The following is a 23,532-nucleotide window of genomic DNA, read 5'->3' on the forward strand; positions in this document are numbered from 1 at the left end:
TGTTCACTTAAATTGTGTAACCAAATTTAGGGACAGGATTACAAATGTTATAGGTTAAAATCAATAAATGTAGAAGTGGTTAAGTGTTGAGTTCTGTTTGTGGTTGTAATTAATGAAGAGTTACATCAAAGTGGACAATATGTTGATTTTACTGTACTTAGTATAAGTTTTAAGCTACATATATTAAGGTTAAGTTCCGTCATTCTCCTAGGTTTCATTGATACGTCTGATAAATTTAACCTATTTCAATATTCTAATCTTTGGTGGCCTGGCAGGTCTGATTAAGCCATACTCGAGCCCTCGAGCCAATAACCAGTGGTTCTCTGGCATATCAACACACTCAGGCGTTCAAACCTTGATAGCAATACTTGAAAACAAAACACAAATCTTTCCTTCAATTCTTCATAACACGCATGTCGATCCTCTCCATTGTATGCAAATGAAGATTTGTCAGCAGGATTTGGTCTTCAAGGAACCGGTGCGAAAACCACGTCATTTTTTGTCTCTAAACCCGTTTGACATTCGGAGTCCGGACAGGAGGAAGGAAGGAAGGTCGGGGACTTGCTACACCGCTGGTCTTACCGCAGACCTTGAGTCAAGGATGAGGGGTCAAGGTTCACTGTGCAGTGGTCAGTCAGTAATGAAGTACTGGACTTGCTCTCTGCAATGGGTGCATGCAGCGCAAGTTAGTTGATTTACAAACTCGGAATCCTGTAGTCAAATTTTTAATAGTTTTGAAGGCGATTGTCAGTATTTATATTGGATTGGTTTATTCCATTGTATTTTGGTGTGCAAAAACATTTCGGTCATGAAATTTTATTACGCGATATTCCGTTTTCTATCATGTTAGGTTTTGAATAAGTCGGGCAAAACTATATGCAAAAACACATTTTTATGATCTAATTTTGGTAACAAAATCACCTCGTTGTGTACAAAACGTTATAAGCGTACACAATACTCCTTTTTTGTACTTGAACAGCCTAAAATATTCTTGCATTTTGTCGAATAATAAGATGAGCATGTTTTTTTAATCACTTCTATGTAAAAATACGGTGGGGAATAATCGGGAAACTAAAATTTGTGGTGTTGAATTAACGATAATAACCAACATTCCTTACCCTTATGTAAAATCTTATAATCATTGTTGATATTTTTGTTGTTGTGAGCCAACGTCCGAATACGTTTAGATATGTTAATGCATAGTAAGAAAAATGCTAGCACTGACAGAATTTTTTCACAAACAAGACCTTAAATTTTTACTTGGTTAGTGTTTTTTTTTATTTTTTTATAAAAAGCCTGTTTTAATTATGTATAGTTGGTTATATAATTGAAATAAATTTCAAATGGATATCTTTAAACCCAAAGGGCAAATAAATACTCAATTATGAGTATTCCCCGTTGATTTCAACTACAGTACAAACGTTAATCAAAATTCGTTAGTGGCCCCAGACTGGAAAAATACAAGTTTGGTCAAATCAATGTAATTAAGGATAGTTATTTCATTCTCGTGATTTCTAAACCACAGGATAATTCTCAAAAATACACGCATCAATATAAATCACTGAACTTAACAAACTTGCAATAAAAGAAGTTGGGGATGGTTTTTTTCATAGGCTACCTATATAAACATAGCTTCTGCAATTTTTTATATAAAACAATATATTTTTTTATGTATTGGATAAAACTAGAACAATAGGTGAAAGCTATGAATAGTCAACTGTTCACATGGAGAAACCTACATAAATAAGTAGGTTAATTTAACTAAACGACTCAGTGCTGCTTATGTCAACATGGCGGCTCTACTTTGAGCGTTAAGAGATGGACATAGACGTGCGAGTATGTTGCGAAACACTTACTTTAACCATTTGTCGATTCAACAGCTGATTATTCTCAGACCCGCCTTCCTGCTACGTTATATAACTTTATAGCATGTTGAGCGTAAATGGCAATGGTTAAGGTTTTATCGAATTTCACTTAATTTTGGGTTTCCAATAATTTGTTCTCTTTTCTAAAACATTACTCTCGAACTTTTGTAATTTTTAATATGTTCTACTACTTTGCGTGTTTTTGAATAAGTCGAGGGGACCTATTCGTAAATTTTTCAGTTTAATAGGACCCAAAATTAGTTTTCATCATACTGTCCGGAGAACAGCCGTTTTTAGTTCTCTAAATCGTCCGTAAAATCATCGTTTCTGGGTAACATCAAATAGGGAACAGAAAAAACATATGTGAAATATTTCAGTTCGCTAACTTCAAAATTTGTTTATGGCACGTTATAAAACGCTGCTAATCACACGACATTTTAAGTTATTTTTTTAAACAACAGAAATGTAAACATCGATAAATAATGATTTTTTTCGTTTACTTTACAATTTGCAACGATTAAAAGGTTATTTCCACAGTATGATAAAAATAATTGATCATCACACGGAGTGAAAGTGTCTTTTTAATACATAAACGTATTAATAAACGTATTAATAAACGTATATATACATAAACGTATAAATGTATTTCTCGCTCTCAATTAGTTCTCCATTTATTCACTACGCGCGCTGGTGTTTTGTTATGTTTTAATTTAATGATTTGAATCAGCTGTATGCGTATTGTTCAAGGTTGTTTTATTCTTTTATTTTGATATTTAAACAAAATGTATTGAGAAATATACGTGGGTTTCCTTTTAGAATTTTTTTATATTTTATTTTGATGTTCAATCAAATTAATTGAGAAATAAAATAGTTGTAATATTACTGAGGTATGCTATTCTGTGTTTGTGTATTTTTGCGTCGTGATGAAAAGTATCGTTCATAACTCGTACCGAAAGTTATTATCCGGCACTTGCTCCATTATTCCCGTCCTCGGCTTCGCCTCGTACGTGAAGATAGCTCTCACATACTCGGCTTCGCCTCGCACGTGAAATTGATGTTCCATGTGTTAGGCTTCGCCTCACACAAAAACTTGAGCGCGCGACGGAAAATGCCACTTTCGGTCCTAGTAATGAAATATACTATTCCGAGGCTAAGTCATTAAAACTAAAAATCTTAAACATCAGTTTAGTAGGACGGCTAGAAAAAGGATGGTGCAGAGGAAACCCTTAATGTATTAGTATAAATCTATGGAACATTCAATATTGTATTTGACCTTCTAATCACTGAATCCTCCATGTCGAGACTTCTCACATACTAATGCGATTTCTTCACAGATTCTTTAAATAATCCCTAGACCACTTAATGGATTAGAAGCACAAGGTCAGTAGATATCATTTCACAGATTTCAAAACCCACTAATTCCCCAAAACAGAGAAGAAATATTTGGGTCGATTGATTTCGGAGGTGTTACTCAACCTGTGATTTCGGCTCATTCCGATGGAAGGCCCGGGGATCAGTATAGATTACCTGGGGCGAGTTACGAAATTTGAGGCGATAAAATATAATGAGGTTCTATATTTACACCAGGAAACTACTCGGCATGAGTTTAATTACAGAATTGAAAGTCAAAGGAAACCACCTGGTGGTGAGAGTGTGGTATATTGGGTTCTATGAGTGTTAGAAACTAAATCGATTGATATACACATATTTGAACCCAATCAAATAAAGATAAAACTAGTAGAAAACTCAAAATGTCTAGGAAAAACTATACAAAAATCACAATTGAATCAAAAATAAAATGAAGAAATCTCTGTGAAACTACAGCATTTATGCTTATGTTTTCCCAGGAAGAATTAGCCTACGTCAATCAGAAACATTAGTAACATAAGAAATAGAGTCAAGTAGATAGAAAAACTCTATAGTGAAAAATCGGTGAGTCAGTTTATAGAAAGAGGATTGAAAAGTAAATACTACAGCAGAACGAATAAAATACAACTTCTTCAGCCGATTTGTGTTCATTGCCATTAATATCAAATTCATTATATTTGGCCGGACCTCTCACTGTTCCCCAGCCTTAACTTAGTTAAGTTTACTGAGGATGTGACTTCACAGCAAGGCGAAACATACGGCTGAGAATTTCATCTGACAACGTAGTTGACGCAGAAAAATCTATGGATTCTGAGTCCAGCCACGAAATCCATCCATGAAGATTGCCACGACCTTATATTCTCTTCTTATTCAATTGAAAAAAATAAACACACTATTACAGGTTGTATTTTATAATGTCTTGACAGTTTCCATTAACTTATCTATTGTTACCATGTTCCAGGATGAGTCCAAGCGCAGCACCTGAATCTGAAACAGTAGAGTTGGAGGAGCCCAAACAACATCTGCTGAAGAGGCCTCCTATAGACATAGAGTTCACAGACCTCACATATGCCGTCCCACAGGGTAGAAATGGTCAGTCTGTCTTCATTATTATCTGTTAATCAAGCAATATATTGTTTTGGTAAGGAGCTTGCAATTTTGATGTGTATCAATTGAATCCTTAAATCGGTGGACTCAGAATAGAGTGGGGACCCTTCGACCCTAGGTTCTGCTCCGAAAGAATGCGCACGGTTATGCATAACTCCAAAACGGTTTGTTGATCTAAGATGATAGTGTAAGATGATCTAATTATTATGCATTGAAAGTATTTTCTCTCGAACCCCTGTACTGTATTTGGTTTCGTTAGATAATTAGCTGTTCATCCAGATTTGTATAAGCAATTTAAACTTAGAGGATGGCCCGTAACAAGCCTGCGAGATTAAATGTTTCAATAGTAAATATTGCACTCTTTTGCCTCGTCGTCAATTTATAGTTAATTTTCTTAATGTTAAGGCGGTGCAAAAATATTGGAAGTAATCAATAAGGTAAATTCTAATGAGAGTAGGGCAATGGCCAATTTAACCTTGCGCACATCCAAGCATTTTGTATTGCCTAATCTCAAGTATCATGAACAACATGGGTTCTACTGAAAAGTATATTCATCTGTTGACAGATTGGGTGTTTGAAAAGGGCTGATGATTATACCTAGATTATAGCCATAAATCCATAAATATCTATTCATTCTATACGATCTATACATACTTACAATTAAATATCTACACTAATGACTCTTATCAGAGTAATTTAACCCCCTTGATAACCCCAATACTAAAAAACCTTCAACATATCCGTTTCCTGTACGCTGAAGATATTACTGGAACCACCTGTGGCCTCTTCACCCACTGAACTGTCGCAATCACGACACAGTTTCCTTGAATTCAAAACTTTGATGATTTGTCACAAGTACGTAGGATTAAACATGACTACCCTTCGTGGAAACCATTGACCTTAAGGCATAAAGGTAAAGAGACTTGTTATAAAAGTGGGCAGCCTTTATTGCGAGGGGTCAAAAATCGACCTTGGCCCAGTTGAAAGGCCAATAGCTTCTTGACTGGCATGCAAATAGCTGCTGAAGAACTGTTTGTCCCGGCGACTGACGGGGGACGGGGCCTTGGCTGAGTAAAGATCTCTGAAAAAGGACATGTGGGTTGTCATGGTGAACTTGGGCTTGTCATAATACTTAAAAGAAATAATAGTTGCTTTTTTGTGTCTCGCAATGGGATGGGAGTACTTGAGATAATGTTGTGGTTCATTAAATCAAATTAAAAAATATCTGCACTCCCACCATTGAAAGTGGAATACTTAAACACCCCTGTCACAGCCAAGATATTTTTGCTTAATCACATCTTTAAGACATCAATACCCTTTCTTTGTGCACGCATTGCTGAATACGAATTCAGGGTGATTGTAGAATGGAGTGAGATTGACAAGAAACTTTGTTATAGCTATTGCCAATAATTATCAAGCTCATCTGGGGCCAGTGAATTATCAAAAAGATACTATAATGTATCATAACGAAGCTGACGACCTTCCTATTGCCAAGCTAGCACTATAAACTTGTCCGAGCCATTTTTATGACCAAGGTATCTGTTTTATAAAAAAATATTTAAAAAAGAGCTACATTTCTTCTCTTGTAATATAAAAAGAGTGCAAGCACCAAGCACTATCAAAGATAACATTATATTGTGTTTGTTCAGCTAACTAGCTCACAATTGAGATACCGCTCGACTGTCTGAGTGGGCGACTGACATAGCGTCGACCTCTTTTCTTGACCTATGATCCCCAACCCAGCGGGGTACAATGGGGCTTTCACCTCTTAATCATGGTACGAGCTGTTAGAGGAAGTATTGACAAAACTCGCTTGTTAGTGAATTTAGATTACAGTAATTTTGTATGACGTCTATACACATTTTATGCGGAGATGACTGAAGGATGCGATTTTGACAGGAAGGGAGTGTAGCTTTGTTGATGAGTAAGATCAGCTGTTTAGTAAGCCAGGACTTAAAAGCCGGTGTAGTTTCCAACTATCAAAAAGCTACTGATTTTTCTCAGAGTTAAACCATGATAATTGTGATAATGCCGTGACCCGACAGCTCGGAATCCTCCTGAAATTGTAGCTCCATCTGTCAGGAAAAAAGAAGAAAGTAAGAAAGAAATCTTTAATTTCTTAGACGAAGAGAACTGTGTCTTACTTACAAATCTCCCTACACGGAAATATCTCTATTAAATATTAATTGTGTAAAGACAATACTTTCACTTCCTACAGACAGGATTACATCGGTAATACGTTACATAAAGTTAACAAACATATCAGAAATGCCTCATCACAATTAAGCCTGATATTCCCAGGTATTGTCTATGACCTTTCACAGTTTGTGGTTAGAAGGCTTGTCTGTTGTGGTTTATCTAGGTAATTGTACAGAACCGCTAACTCTCATTATAGGATAGTTTCCTACGTGAAAACTGTCTGTCTAGGAGAAAGCCATAAATTTCTGTCAATTAAATTTGATTAGACAATTGTCGGTCGGTCGTAAAATCGTCAAAATAAGTGATTGAGATAATTGCTTGATAGATATTTACGTAACATTTTACAGCAGTATACTATACTATACGTAGCTCCAACGTGATTTCATCATACAAAATTACTGTTCCAGGGGTATGAATAGTTTAATTTTTTTATATGTCAAAGCTTGATTATTAAGTACACATAGTGTACTTAAGTGTAGTTAGTGTATTTGCAAAGTTGCACTGTCTAGCCGACTGTTTATCTAAAAGAGAATGACTCAAAAAATCTTTTGATTATTAAGTTATTAGGATTTACTTTTTAACCGTGTGCTCTGCATGTTACCTTTTCCAAAAAAATCCTCAATGCTATGAATTGAGCGCTATTTAGCCAAAATACTAAGAAATTATTTCTAATGAGAAAACGTTAGCCTGGGTCAGTTTGTATTTCCGTGTAAGTATATTTGTAAAAGGTGCTTAAATGTTAAAACCTTTGTTAAGTAAATAGAATTTCAAATAAAATGCCTCGTCTTTTCACAAGCCAACTAAAATGTTATTGACAACTTATTCAGTTACGGTTATTTATGGAAATGCTTATCGTATGCAAGTTGGTTGACTAATAATCAATTGTACATACATTTACCCTCCGTGATTCTTATTCAGATTAAGATTGTTTATAATTTTATCATAGTCGTTTACTTAAGGGAAAAACTCTTAAAAGTTTTAATGGAAAGTGTTCCAAAACTTTTATATTTTTGTGGAACTGTTGGGAATCAGACACGTCACTTTCGTACTGCAATTAGAGACACAATAACCAGGCATAAGACACGCCATTTAATTGGGATTGTGTAGTGAATAGGAAAGGTAATCATCCTATAACTCAAACTATCGTTAATAAAAGCTACTCTGATTAAACCTTTGATTTATTACCCTCCAAAAAGAAAGGGCTCCCACCCGGAAATACTTGTCACTAAATCCTAATCACCAAACTCATTATAAATCATACAAAGTGAAACTCAGTATCCGAATCTGATAAGTAAATCGGCCACCGCGCGCGGCGTTGAGTCCACCCTGTTATTACAAGGCAAATTAAAACGTGGATATCGTCTGATAGCTCCAAGTAACCGGTTACTGCGTGGTAATAGGTTGTGGAACGTGTTACGCCCTCGTGATAACAGTTCCGGAACGTTTTCCTTAGGGGTTTGTTACACGGCAATTGGTCGATTACAGTTACACAAGTTGCAAATTGATATCGATGTTAGTTTAATGTGTTTATATTCTATCGCTTACAAAATTATTTAAGTAGCCTGATATTTTAGTAAAAAAACTGGCGTATTTTGATTTTGTTATATTTTTATGAAACAATTTTGTAGCTAAGAAGTTGTAGCATTGACTATATAATATGCACACTAGTGTTTATGTAAAAAAATTTGTAGTCCTCACCTGATGATTGGATGACTGCTGGTTCAAGCCTGAGAAAATTTAGTAGCTTTTGTTTTTAGAATCTTTACCCAGATGTCCTAATATAAAAACGTCTTTTATATTTGATTTTAATAATTTTGTTACAGTAGTTAATATGCATATACAGTATTTTACTTAATCATGCTGTAATTTAGCATGAGGAATAAATATATTCTTGTTTAATTCATCAATTCTCTATCCAGTGCCGTCTTTAAAATCTAATCTATTTATTGAGTACAGTAGGCCTATTTTGGCAACGGGGCGGAGCTAGCGCAAACTTCACCAATTCAATGCCACTAGCGTCGCGGCAACCACCAACTTTTTCAGAGTACTGTATCATCAGCTCGTGAAATTAGCCACGCCTTATTTCCTGTGGTGACCATTGACTATGGTAATGGTATTGCCATATATAGTCACCTTCTTATGTCATTCTGTTCGCTGAGCAAAGTTTACTAATTGGCTAAATGTTTTAGTTGGAGAAAATGAGAAGGAAGCCTATAGGCCTATTACATAAATGGAAGCTAAACAAACATTAGGATATTGACAAAATAATACTTATCTTTATGCTATTACAAATAACAGTTTTACTATTACTCATATAAACAAGTAAAAATCAATGACCTAATAGAAACAGCTGACTGGATTCATATTTTCTTCAACTTTTCCAACCAACCACGAGAATTCAATTGGATTGTTGCTATGGTGACGTCATCATGTATTCAATTTGAATCATGAATCAAATTAAAGTTATTTGTTTATAATATCAAAGCTTGCTTACTCCGCTCAATTGGCGGACCTAAGGCCGCATGCCTAGTTTAGTTAGTAATTATAAATAACTAGGCCTATATAAACAATTATAAATTAATAATAGTAATAAATTTAATAATTATTTTTTATGCTGACAGGCTTCTGATTAAGATGAAGGAGAGATCGTTTATAACTACGAATATAGTCAAATTTAAACCATATGATGTTTTCGTCTCTTTTTTACTTAAAAGTATTAGCTTTGACTTCAATAGTCAATGGTAATAGCTTGTTTAGCCTCTAAATACCCATTTGCAGATTCAAAGAGTGAGGTTCAATCCTATTTTGTATGCTGCAAAGTTGTGCCAATAACCTCTGTCCATTCTGATCCGAAAAGTTTCCAGTCACTGACTTTCCTCAGATAACACTACAATCTATCTAGGACACACGTTTTATTTGGGTTTGGTTGTAAAAAGTTTTCCTTATCTCTCTATTGGGTCAAACACGAACAAATTGGCGCAATTTTAGTGCAAAATATTCATTTTCGATTTGTTTCTGTATAAAATTTTGTAAAAAACACTTTGTTCTGTGTGTTCATCTAAAACTTGTGTCAATTTGTTAAAAATATAACATTCCTAGTTCTACATCAAACTTATATTTTGTGGTTGACAAATTTAAGGGGTTCACTCGTGATATGACAAATGTTTTGTTCATTGTCACACTACCTAGGTTATTTACATAGCTTTACAAGTATTTATGATTTGTGTTTTGTTATCTATAGCAATAGCCTAATCTTCATTGAACATGTAGCTTTTTTCTGCTATAATTTCAAATAGGTTAAACTCTCAAGTCATTATAAAACACATTTTGCAAATACATAAAATTGACTACAGTTTGATAATACCTTTAGTTTTCTTTTCTAAATCCAACGTAACAAGTGAAAAATATTAATTTTGGATTATTATATAATTACATTACCTTGATAATAGTAATATAATTATATTAGAATCCAAAATTCATATTTTTCAGTTCTACTTGAAACTAAACTTCATATATAAACAAAAAAATATATATACAAATTTGAAAATATTATTAAGCCCTACTCACAGTTATTTACACAGTAGTAAACAAAATAATATCGATAAGTAGAATACGTAGATATATTATTTTCTGTATGGAGTGCAATTGTACTCAAGTCATGATAATTTATTATTTAGTCTATAAACTACCTGATAACGGTTCTTTACGTATGACAAAAGCTGAGAAAGGTTGCTTGAGGTAGCTGAGCTATTTATTGAAACACAATAAATAGAACAAGTTTGAATCATGCAACAATTAAAATTTTTAACTGATCAGCTGATCAGCTGATTATTTGACGTTCGAAGCATTACAATTTTACTGCTTTTCCCTCAATTCTTGAACCTCATTGGTCAGTTACCCGTGTTGTTATGAGAAAAACTATGTTCGCAAATCATAACTAATAGTTAGTTTTACGAATAACATTCATGGACAGATTTATAAGTAATATCAATCAATATAGGATGAGAAAAACATCCGAATGAATAAGCTATTTTTAGATACTAAAAGAGAACAGGGACATGTTTTGGTGGTTATTATGAAAAACATTTTAACAGTCGAATATAGCTTACAAAGTTATTTATCCACCTGGATTGAGTCATTTTCTTGTCATTTGTATCGAATTACTATGTAAATGAGGAAATACAGTAATGTGTGTTTCAATCATTATTAATCATTTATGAACCAAATATGTATTATCGTTACAATTTTCGCTTATGACAATCAAACTACAAAATCATAACCAATAACCATTGTTATATTGTCTTACGTTTTAAACGTGTATTACAATCAGTGACTTTTATAAACTAGTTTACTGTTTTAGATATGTATGCAACTACATGCATTACTTCCTTGCAGGAAGACTGTGTTATTTCTACAGTGAAAGGGAAATTTATGATCTGGAGATCCACACCTGACAACGACTTGCAAAAATAGTCGGGAAGTCAAGATGGTATCAGGCTCATTAAAATAGCCTCAGCAATTTGTGATCACGATGTATGAAGAAGTTGCGTGATCGCATCATTTGGTAATTTAATTCGGTTAGAAGTTTGACGAGTATGCAACTGAGCTATATTATAGTGGGATTTTCTTGGCAACAGGTTTAGGATTTTTAAAAGGATACCATTTCTTAAGACTACTGCAATCGATCAAACCATATGTTGATAAACCTTGCAGGATTGATCAAGACTGTACTTTTAATATTCACCTGTTTTGCAAAGAAATTAAACAATTTGCATCTTTATGTATAAAACGTCTATATTTATATCTACTGAAGGAAACAGTTGAACACCCACCATGGATGTGTGCTTCGGATAACAACCGAAGATTGACTATTGGATACAGAAGGTTTTGTGTAGTTTTAATCCATCAGCTACGTTGCTGGTTAAAATTAAAACGAAATGGTAACAAAATTAAATATTGTAAATGTCCACAGTGGTTTTACTTTCTCCCCCTATACATAGTATATGGAGAAAGTATTTTTATCGTCATAATTCTCAAGTTTGAGCTTCGAGTGGACCCGTTTTGGGCCCCCCTGATCCCCAAAAAGAGGTTTTCGAAGTGATGCCTATCCGTGTGTGTGTTTGTCTGTATGTGTGGACGTGCAGAGCTACAGACCATTCATGTAGTCCGATTTCCATGATATTAGGTTTGTAGTTACTAATTCATGGTATCTCATGGTGTTTTTTATTGGGATTTTTACTGATAATTTTCCTTAAAATAACAGAAAATCCAGTTTTCTCACAAATGTCCCGAACGATTTTGATATAATTTTAATGTTACCGTCCTTTTAATTTCAAACAGACTTGTACAACTACCATTGCTGTAAAAATTGGTGTTCAAAAGTTATTGTAACTTATGTTATTTTACCATAAAAGCCATAAAAACGGAATATCGGATTTAAAAAATCCGGTTCTGATTAAAATTAGTCTGTTATGGTTCTTATAAAAAAAAATAGTGCGACCCCCCATTGCTGTAAAAATTACGGTTCAAAAGCTATTGCGACTTTCATGATTTTCCCTATAAAATATCACAGTTACTCCCACCTATCCCATGATAAAGATTGTTGACAAGCTAATGGGAAAAATTATGTGTCAGATTGCTGATACCGTTTATTTATTTTGTTGTCTAGGAGATATATCAATATTTACTTCGAAAATCTCCACCCCAGGAACTTTGGACGTAAGTGAGACGTAGCCCGGCGGATTTAATGATCATGATTAGGCCTGTCTGTGTTGACAGGATCCATTTTCTATCTTTACGACAGATTTGTGCCCGGAAAATCACATAAACCGAAACATAACATCTCTTCAGCTCTTATCTGGTTTACACGCTATTAACGCGACATATCTATCTTTAGAACTATCGTCTAGACCTAGACTATCTTCAGAAGTTCAAGGTTAAAGCACAAGATTGGGTGTAATTACTTTTGTATTATTATGGAACTATAGATTGATGATGTTGGTATCGATAAATAAATGGTTATATTGATTATATTTTGAATCAACAAATTACATAGACTTGGATATGGAGGGATTTATTATTGAATTTTGTTTAGGCTCCCTTGTTTGGTACTTGTGTTAATCCTGGAGTAAGTTTCAAATTGTTTTGCTTAATAGTCCAACTTGTCTCTTACTGGCAGCGATAGGAAGGTTAAAAAGATTAAAATAAGTCTGTTGGAATAGAATAGTAAACAAGTTGAAGATTTACATCAGTAAGGTCTACTAGTCCAAGGGAACTATAGTTTTGTATCCAGTACAGTCTTAAGAACGATATTACCAAGACCAAGGTAAAACTGGGATGCGAAAAACTTAAATCCGGTGTCCGACCTTAATCGTGGGTCTGGTTTACATTTCCTGGTCGTGTCTACAAAAACCTGAACACACGGGCAAGGTCAAAACCATCAGCTGATATTTGGCTGCGATCAGCTGTGTCATTGTAAAGGCTGTACTGTTTATCAGAGTGTACATGTAATGATGCATTGATTATAGAAACCGAAGGTAACTTTTCCGCTGCCTTTGACGGTCTAAAACACATTTTTACGTAAATTGATTCAACTATTGTGAGAAGTAAAAAAACAAATTTGTAGTGTAGATCACTCTCAGAGTGAGCGACCAGTACAACTGTATTATATTTAAATGAACCATTGACAGCTAATCCAAGAGATCAACAACTTATCAAACGCCTGATCCCTTAAAACTAAATAACAAAAACAAACAACCACCACAGTAACCTACGTAACATGACCTCAACCCGTTAATGTGGGGTGCAACAGCGAATTCATAAAGCCATTGACTACAGAATGCTTTATAGTCAATGGAAACATTAGTTTCCGTTTCGTGACCTAAATAACCTTCAAACTTTATGTCAACGTTCTTATCCAATTCGAGGCGAAAAAAGGTCCCAGCCTTTAAGTAGCCTTATGTTTTTTTCATCTATTGAAATACGATCAGGTTATGTCCAAATAACAAACACTTGCATAATTCCCATTTTTGTATTATTTTTCAATGTCGGTCCCAGCCACCGCAACAGCCCAGTCCAGTCAAAGTCCTAGTCCCATGACGCAATAGGCATCATACACAACGCTAATCACACTGCCTACAGATATTCGGCCGAGATTTATTGCTTTTCCTTTTATGAAACCTCAATCGTGATGATTGCTTAATTTTAAACCACTTTTGAGAAATCTAGTCTACGCCGAAAACCTCGCGGGGAAATTAATGTCAGCAGGTGCTTTATACTGTCGACGTAGCTTGAGGGGACATCTGGTAGACATTATTTCCAAAATTATATTTAAATTTCCTCGTGAGCTGTTATTATGACACTTATATTCGTATTGTTTCTTTTGGCTTCTAAGGTATTCGAGTTACCCGTGTATTTGCGATGGGGGGGAAGAAAAATTTGAGGAAAGTACCAAAACGATGCTAGAAAAATTGATCCTAAAAATGATCATAAATTTCAAAAAATTCTTGATATTCAAAGAGAATTTATCCATTGATTTTAGTTAGTGATCCTAGTATTTGAAATTGTACAGCTATTGGATATAGAATCTTATTTTCCTACAGTAAATGCCAATATAAATTACCCCCATAGTCAATTAACTGTCTCAATCACAATTCCCTGTCTCAATCATTTTAAGAAAGTGTAAATATTAGAAAGTATGAATGCCCGCTTTTGATATATGTTAATAAAATAAAACCAATGTAAACATAGTCACCAACTGTTGCTACATGCTGCTAACATGGGCTAATAGGAGGGTTAAAACTGCTAATATCTTGATCTACAGCCGTTTTTTAAAGTAGTCGTTTCAGTTCAGTTCTAAGAATTGAAAAGTTTCACATAACAGCATTATTGTTTACTTTCATAACAGTATAGTTTTACTCATAACATCACGGGTAACGGACCAATGAGTCTCAAGGATTGAGAGGGAAGAAGTAAAATTGTAATGATTCGAACTTCAACTAATCAGCTGTTCAGACCAATTCAATTGTTGACTGGTCCAATTAGTGTTTGGTACAATGTTTCGTCGCATCGCTGTCAAGGGCAATGAGAGGTTAAACGAAAACATAATCCCTCTTAAAAGTTATAAGTAGTGATTTTTAGTAATTAAAACACTGTCGTAGGTAAAGTAGTGTACGCAACTCACGTGAATAGCGTTAACGACACTCGTAGAAGTTTTTAAGGTATTGCCAAGGCTTGTACCTTAAATTGTCTACTCGTGTCGTTAACACTATCTTTATGCAATTGTTGCGTAAACTACTATGACGAATGTTTTAAAAGGTTTGAATGGTATTATATATCCATTTTCTGACAGATATACAGGTTTGAGTATCTATTTTAAGTTAACTATGAGTGGAAGATAAGTGTGCAATAATAGAGTAGAATATCTAAAGTCTTGATATTGAACCTAAGTCTTGAACTATTAAATGCAATAACCCCCGGTATTGTATTCAAAAGACAACAACAGTCTGATAAGGTATCTAAACTATGCACATATTCACTTTCTGTATTTATTTGCAGCTTGTGAGTATAGAACGGAGTAAAACTCCTCGTATAGTTTTGTAACTGATAGCCAGTTGTTTTATCAACCACGAACATTTATTAACATCCCAAAAAAGTTTTGATGGCTGTGTTTCCACTAAAACTCTCCTGACCTTTCTCCCAATCGAACCGGTTGACTTTGGTTACTGTCTACGTCCCCAGTATTGACACACGGTGTGAATGCACCGTAGTTATGTAATTTGACGGACGAGGAAGCCATAAACAGTCGCCGGACTTCACAAGTAGCACGACACGCGCTGTTGGCAGTTGACCGCACATGACGTCACGAGTGGACACTGATCGGGGAAGCGGTGGAACGCCACTGCGGTCTAACGCCACTGCGGTCTAACGCCACTGCGGTCTAAACGCCACTGCGGTCTAACGCCACTGCGGTCTAAACGTTAGCCCACCCTGTCAATCGTGTGGAAAAATAATTGACGTAACTTACGGTACTACAGTTGTTGTAGTTCAGAAACTGCTATGCATCCTTTTGTGAGTGTACATATCCACAATTTCATACGGAGAGGGAAGGAGGTCAAAACCCTTAAAACCTTTGATATATAATATAGAATAGAATCGTTCATTGGCATTGAACATATACAAGTAATAGACAGTTTCCCATTTCAAATTATATTGAGCGTAAATTAAGTCACGTTTATGAATATCGCATTATTCAAAAACACAGAGTCGAATTATCCAATAACTTATTTATGTGTTTTCCACAAGCCAGGCAAAGTAATGTTTCATCCATGGTTTTACTGTAACGTTCTGGGTTTTCTTTTTGTCCTTTTAGAGGTAGCTAAAAATAGCTTAGCACCATTGACTAGTTTCAAAGCTAGCACGCAAAACTTCAAATGATTTTGAAGCTTTACTAAACCTGAATCTATCAACATATTGAGACTGACATGTCCTGGTAAATTGAATATGGACCTCATTTGACAGAATAAGATTCTTATAATTAATTTTACATAAACTATACAAGACTAGACTAGATACATTGGGAAGGAGCCCAATGCCCAATGTACCCTCTCAAATCGAAGTCCGATTTGCTAGCTGCTATAAACCTAACTTTATCCTTTAGTCCACTCAGGGTAAAAACAATTGACGTTACTTATAATCTATTGGTGGGATTACTTATTCATTGCCGTAATTCAGTTTTTCTTTAGTGTTTTCGCTAATGGGGTTGTAGTATGGAAGATTCACACATACTCAACGTGAAATTCTCAATATATTTTGACCTAACCTCTGGTAGGTTTTCCTCATTTCGTCTCCCACACCAACCAAAACCATTTCTAAGGTAAATAAGAAAACTACACGTTCGAGTATTCTTGAAAAATCACTGAAACCATCGCCGTAACCACGTAGGAAACAGTTCATCAGATGAGGACACTATTGAGGAAAAACTTTCGCTCGGTTGCAGGAAACTGTTGTTTCACTAATAGGTCTAATTTCGGCGCGGTTGATCATTTTCCCTCCATAATTACGACAACGGCGACTTGTGACAGGACGGATCAATGACCAGTCTTAGCCTAGATACTTACGCTTGCAACCGGGTCTTTAATGGCACTGTTATTTTGTAACTGTTACTTACCACGACTTTGAGACGTTAAGTTTTATGTGAAGTAAATGCACCCTGCGTACATGTAAAGTCTGAGAGGTTTACCACTGTTGACCTGCTTAACACATTCACTGCGTAACACAAGTTCTGTAGTTTCAGTAACCATATCTGTTCGTGGAAGCTATTTTCACTTTTTTTGTGATTCAAATTTACTGGAATACACTGAATGTGGTGCAAAAATAAGAGTCCAGAAAAATCACAGATAAGATAAAATATTGACAGGTCTGTGGGTTAATTTGAGTGCTTCACTGAGGTTTAAGCGTAAAATTTGGGTGATAAATTGAGTCAACTTTTTTTCAATACAACTGTGACAGCGAATAACACATTACACCTCACACAAAGAGCAGTTGCGTAACATAGTTGATATGTGATTGTAACATCTAACTGGTTTTATGTCTGACATTGAAAATGTACCAATACTTTGCTATGTCCACTTATCCAAGGATTTCAACATATCAGAAATGTATTAATTTTATTTTGACTACAATACTAGACATATAAAAAATTCACCCCTCCAGGAAAAAATAACACAAGTTCTTTTTTAAATACGGTGTTTGGTAAAAGAAAAACTTATGGAAAGAACCTTGATCAAATACGACGTCAAGTTCGCCCAATCAACTACGATTCACGTTCTCAGAATGCGTCAAAGTTGCGTACTCTCTCTACCTAGGTTTAGTTCTGAGAATTCTTTAACTACTAATTGGATTGGCTACAACTGATGCAATTCTATGACGGCCAGACTTATTTGGTCTTGGAGGGATATAGTTTGAATAAGAGGTACAGGTTATGATGATTAGAAAGTTATTTTACTACCCAAGACCAGCTGCTACACAGCTTATTTACAAAATATGTGTAATGTCCGAACTTAATAAAATGAGTTGAACCTCCTCCTTTTTAAATTGTTCATACTTGTGAATTAACTGAAAAGAACCTACACCAATATCAATCTTCACCTACACATTGCTATTCACTACGTAACAACTATCATCTTAAATTGTCATCTCTCTCGACGATATTTTAAGTGACACTTCCATTATAACAGCATTCAACTTTTTAATCTATTTCCTCCCTCCCTTCAGCTGGAGTCGGACTAGAACCGCTTTGTAGAAGGCAAATACAAAAAATACTTCAGGCCAAGAGTTGCCACAGTGATGGGTTTAGTTAGTTTTAAAAGAGTATATTATAGGTATAATTTGATTGAAGCACCATTGTTTTTTTTGTCGTAAAGATATTGACATGACTAATGCTAATTTTTTATTTGTTATTTTTGTTGAATAAATAATTTTTACTGAAACAATTAATTTTAAGCTTATGTCTCTGTTCGGTGCATGCACGAAAAAAATTAAATATCAAATATATAGCAATTTAATTTTTATATACATTTGGTTTTAAACATTTGCTGCTAAAATCCTTTATATGCTTCTTTCTTTACGGTTTGTGCTCAGTGTCACCGTTTGGCCGACATGACACTTTCTCAATAAGCCATTTTGACATTTCCATGTCATCTAAAGTAGTAGACAATTCATGACGTCATCTCTGATATTGCACCCACAGTTCCTTGAATTACAGCTGACCGATCTTTCCACTGATCCCGTTGCATAGCAGACAGTTTATTACGTCACCCAGCTTGTCTTGTCTGCCAGAAAGCGAGGGAAAACAGCCATAAAACAAGCGGTATTTTGCATATGTATTGTTCCTCTCACTCTCTCACTGATGGCGGGAGTTTCAGCTTCCTTCAGTCTTATCTATGAATCAACGTTTCTTGACAACCTATGATCTTTTTGTTTACAAATTCGGTAATTATTTGAGTTTCTCAAAGAACAGCTGTAATTTAATTGAGAACCCGGACTAGTTTGGAAATCACCCTTTGCGCAAGAAGCATGAAAGTAAAAAATTTTAAGCATGAGAGTATGTGTAATGTTTTGATGGCAACAAACTTTAAGCAATTTCGTCTTCAAAATTCTATTTTATTTTTTTTTTCTTTAAAATTGTATTTTGTTATTATTATTACTGTTAGTTTTGGGTTTTTCATTTTATATATGCACTTGCTTAGCTTACTGGCAAGATAATTAAAATGTTTAGTATTGAAGAAATATGCACGAACTATTTATACACAGATTTACTAGAAACGATGTGTTAACCAAAGATTGATCGGTAAAGTGAAACAAAACAATCTAACCCTTTGATTAGAAAATAATATCCCGCAATGGCCAGTTTCTTGGTTGTCTTCTTGTTTTAATAATTTTAAAATTTAATAAGTATCCCAATGTTGTGTTATTTTTACATAGTTAATACTAAAGCTAAATCTTTCAAACTTTTCGTTTTTCTTAATAGAAAATCTTTTCGATAGACAGAGTAAATCTTTTTACTCCTTAAATTCTAAATCTTGGTTGCTAAATTCCCCAATTGATGTCTTTATGTGGATCAGGAATCTGATACAATTTCCACACCTGAACACCACAGCAAGGTTTAAAACTCTATACAAATCTAATGTTTGAATAACAAATGTATATATTAATTTAAACACAGCATTCTTCAACAACCTTTTGAGTCTTTAATATAGTTTACCAATTCATAACACAATCATAATTCTTAAACTCTAGCATTTCTTCTTGCCATGAGACTTCTTCTTTTTGCAGCTTCGAGTAACTCTGCTAAGTGTTACAGTTGGTTCTTCTATCTGATCTTCCATCTCCTCTGCATCAAACTGGTCTTCAAGACCATCTTCATCTTCCATTTCCTCAAGGGATTCTTCAACGGTGTCTGGATTCTGGTTTCCATCTTCTCCAAGGGCTTCTGCAAGTTGTTGTGCAAAGTCTAAATCAGCTTGGATATCTCCCTGAGCTTGAGCTTGGGCTTGGTTTTCAGCTGGGAAAGCTGACACCCAAGCTATGGCGACCACGAGAACGATTATTATCTGGAAACAATGTTTCTGTTGAAGAAAATTTTTCATTTTAAAAATAATTATTTGTTGCCAATTATTTGTAAATTATATGAATAATGAAATCTCCTAAGTGTCATATTACAGTTTTAAAAATATAATAAAAAGATAAAGCAAACACGTTGGACGTGTTATTAGAAATATAACATTTAAATCAACGTTTAAGGTACGACTTCTGGGGTTTTAGATTTAAACAACCCATCTTTTAAGGGTCGTAAAGGAGAATATTTCTTGTATGACTCATAACACAGAGTATTGACTTTGAGCTAAACAGTAATTTTTTTACATATCTAGAATATTCCGCACAACTTCTAGAACTTTAACTAACCACAACGATCTAAACAATTTTTAACTAATAAGTCGATTATTGCAAAGAAATTATAGGAAAATATTAATCTATTTTTTTTATTCTAATAAAAATACTAGCACACCAAGAAGCAGGTTTATTACACCACATTAGCCTAAATGTTGGAACTCACCCTGTAAGCAACCATATCCTAGCGTGTTCTCTGCGAAACTGTAGCATAATCGTTCTTCGAACCCTTTAAATTGGTGCAAAAATTTAAGCAAATTCACATTTGCCGGTAGTCAAGCATGGTTTTGCGTGGTTCTGCATACTCTTTGGTACTTATGTTAAACAACAAAGTTACATGTGTCAATATGACATCAATGTCAACGCCTTGCTGAAGGCGAATCGTTTTACATAACGGAAGGTTATAAAAAATCTATAGCTTTAAAGGCTTTATCTTAATTGTTTTTCAATTAAACAATTGAGACAGTTACCAACTATTTATACCGGTAGAAATATCTGTGGGTTGTGTAATTTCTGTTAATCAAAGAAAACCCTAAACCGAGTTGTAGAAATATTGGTATCGTAGTTATAATGCTAAACCTAGCTGTCCCTACCCTGAGGAGTTGCACATACTTGTATCATTACAAAAGAGTTGTAAATACCCCCGCCGCAGCAAACCTGCAGACTAAGCGAATTTCCATTTGCCAGATTTGATTTTCAATTAAATCTATTCAATTAAATAGGTTTAACGAGTACCTAGGTATGCTGCCTACAGGGTAATAAAGTGTGTTTTTTAGTAAAATATCAATAGCTTAGTATAAAATAAATAGATTGGCCAAGTTTGATCCAAATATATGCATAAACAAGCAAACTACAAAAGTTTACTTATTCTCCATAAGAATAACATAGGAATTTTTTATTTATAATTTTCTCCGTAACCAAAAACCATACAAAAACACTTCAGTATACTGAATTATTGGTTTTTTTAAGCTCTTCAAAATGGTTTAGAAGAAATTTGGGAAATTTTATGTTTTGAGGGTCAAAAATGAGAAAAACCAATTTTTACCCCATAAATCCCCCCATAAAACCCCGTTCCCATGGTCCGATCATGCTGGTTCGCGAACTCGTTCGAATAAACGTAGGTTTACACGTTTGTACCAAATTTCATCGAAATCGGATCATTTTTGCTCGAGTTATCGTGCTAACGGACACACACATATATACATATATGAATTTGAACGGATGGTGTTTTTGGCTTCTAGGGACATCAAAATGAAAAAGTAAATCGGTCCCGGGACTAAGTCTTACCATGAGACCTACGGTAATAGCTTATTCCCTATAGGGAAATTCGCTAAAAAAGGGCAGATCCTTACAGGTAATCTGCATGCTACCTACTATTAGAAAACTGGGGATTAAGATATAGTTTTTTGGTCGATGTACGTACCCAAAGTCAACATATAGGCCTTATTGGGCCTGAATTTATTATCAAATAGATGGTGGGCACTGGGCAGCTTACAAATTATAGTTACGGAAAGTAAATAAAAGAAACGTCTTATAACACTTAAAACATATATTTACGCTTATACTGTTACTCACAAGACGGTAAATATACAAAAAAGATGGTAATTGGTGATCGATTTCGATTGGACACTCCAATCATCATCAGACCCAATAGGCGAATGACCCTATTGGACTGTACTTTAGATCATTTATATTAGGTTCCCACCTAATATAAATGATCTAAAGTACAGTCCAATAGGTTCAGCGAAATGGACAAGTCGGGACAAGCAATAAGTGAATTTATTTATTTATTTATTTAGTTTATTCCTAAAGGGTCGTCTACAAAATTCAGTTGTTCTTATAAATACAGAGTAAGACAGAGTTTTACGCTATTCAACACTAAAAAAGGTGCTGCATTCTCTTACTACTAAATTGTAGACCTACTGTTATATTAGTAACTAGCTGTAACCCGCGGGCTTTGCCCCGTTTAACTTATTAATTTTCAAGATTATCTCGTTCGCATGGCTCAATCACGTCCTGGTTGAAGTTTGTTCGCTACGCTCACTCACCTTTAGGTTGGAGCTCGTTCGCTACGCTAACTCGCCTCCAGGTTTAAGTTCGTTCGCTACGCTCACTCACCTTTTGGTTGCAAATTAGCTGTTGTCATAAATGTAAAAGAAATAATAGTGCTGCATCCTGTTGGTAATCCTTGTAACTTTAATGCTATTGAACATCATATAACAGAACCAACTTGTTTAATTGAAATAGCTGTTAAGATTCAATAATTCAATTTCTCATTAGGTTAACATGGGAAACTCCAGAGCCACTGGGGGCGGAGCCCGAAAGGATTTTTGAAATAAGAATATGCCTATATGTTAATCGGGAATGTGAGCTATCATCATGCCAAATTTCAGCCCAATCCGACCAGTATTCTTCGCGTTCACTTGTCACAAACATACATCCATACATCCAAACTTTCTCATTTATAATATTAGTAGGATACAGGGTAAGGCAATGAGAACGCTACAATTTGTTTTACCTGTCACATGTTAATTGTTGCAACAATGAATGATCAGCTGTGCTTAAAACATCAATTAAACTATGCCATTTTAGTAAATATTATGCCTGAGGCTATTAACACTGAGATTTTGATGTGGAAACCTATTTATAAAATAGTGGTTCTTGTGCAAAAACCCAGAGATTGTTTGGACCGTATTCCATCCTCCAGATTTGCTTGAACCGAAGCTAAGGATAGTCCAAAAACTAAAGTGATTCCTGAAAAATTGCTGGAGGAGTATTTGATGGAGTTTCAAGTGGCTAAAAAGGAATGCCAAGTAGGACAATGAAGTCACTTGTAGGAATTTGTTCTCAGAAATGGAAAAATGACTTTGTTAAGTTAAAATGGCAAAAGATAAGCTGTGTTTTGGTGTGCTATTTATATCCATAGGGTGAATATTATTGAGTTTGTACTGTTTATAAATTGGGGCGCTTTCATTGCCCCACCCTTTACTAATACCTCTTTAAGGGAAATTTAAACGTCTACCGAAGATAATTATGCATAAAATCTCCAACAACATTATTATAGCTATTCCATAAAAAGCTAACCCATAAGTATTTTAAGCAATTTAACTTATTGCATGAATATCCTGGCAACAGCTTAAATGACTTAGGACTCGTAAGAATTAATTGAAGTGAACTGTGAACTAGCATAAATGGTTCTTGGTATAGACTGCTAAGTACACTCAGTTCTTCTATCTCACGTATATTGTACTCATAAAAAGAGTTAACATACTTATCGATTTTAATGACTCGTTATTTGGGTTTTTCTTCACATAAATAATCATATCCACCCACTCGAGACATTTAAGTTAATCGTAATTGGCTCGACAGTATTCGTTTATAGTACAGTACAATTTGTTCTAAAACTGGCTAAACAATTAACAATAGGATTTATACTTCTACCACTTCATTTAAATGTATTTATCGTGAAATGTTTAACACTCTAACTACTGTAATTTGGACTTAAATTTGTAGAAGGAAAAATAATAGCTCAGAGGATGACAAA

General features: G+C 34.7%; 3 protein-coding genes across 3 annotated transcripts in view; 1 reads left to right on the forward strand and 2 right to left on the reverse strand.

The window, feature by feature from the left end:
- The first annotated feature begins 439 nt into the window (after positions 1-439).
- Positions 440-23,532, forward strand: part of LOC128985195 (ATP-binding cassette subfamily G member 4-like) — a 38,364-nt gene continuing 15,271 nt past the window's right edge. The window contains exons 1-2 of the mRNA XM_054404580.1: positions 440-633; positions 4,195-4,325. Of these exons, the coding sequence (XP_054260555.1) occupies positions 440-633; positions 4,195-4,325 (325 nt within the window). The remainder of the gene's footprint in view (positions 634-4,194; positions 4,326-23,532) is intronic.
- LOC128986509 (1-acyl-sn-glycerol-3-phosphate acyltransferase gamma-like) overlaps positions 2,789-23,532 on the reverse strand; it is a 114,753-nt gene continuing 94,009 nt past the window's right edge. The window contains exon 9 of the transcript XR_008490133.1: positions 2,789-3,004. The gene's annotated coding sequence lies outside the window, so the exon portion shown is untranslated. The remainder of the gene's footprint in view (positions 3,005-23,532) is intronic.
- On the reverse strand, positions 19,266-20,223 carry LOC128986510 (uncharacterized). The gene is made up of 2 exons (XM_054406914.1): positions 20,155-20,223; positions 19,266-19,651 (listed from the first exon to the last, which is right to left on the reverse strand). Exons 1-2 carry the CDS (start codon positions 20,167-20,169, stop codon positions 19,334-19,336), a joined length of 333 nt encoding a protein of 110 aa, XP_054262889.1. The 5' UTR covers positions 20,170-20,223; the 3' UTR covers positions 19,266-19,333.

This window comes from Macrosteles quadrilineatus, unplaced genomic scaffold, assembly GCF_028750875.1.
Source record: "Macrosteles quadrilineatus isolate MER2022 unplaced genomic scaffold, UCM_ALF_1.0 Scaffold_2__2_contigs__length_208266976, whole genome shotgun sequence".
NCBI classification, from domain to species: domain Eukaryota; kingdom Metazoa; phylum Arthropoda; class Insecta; order Hemiptera; family Cicadellidae; genus Macrosteles; species Macrosteles quadrilineatus.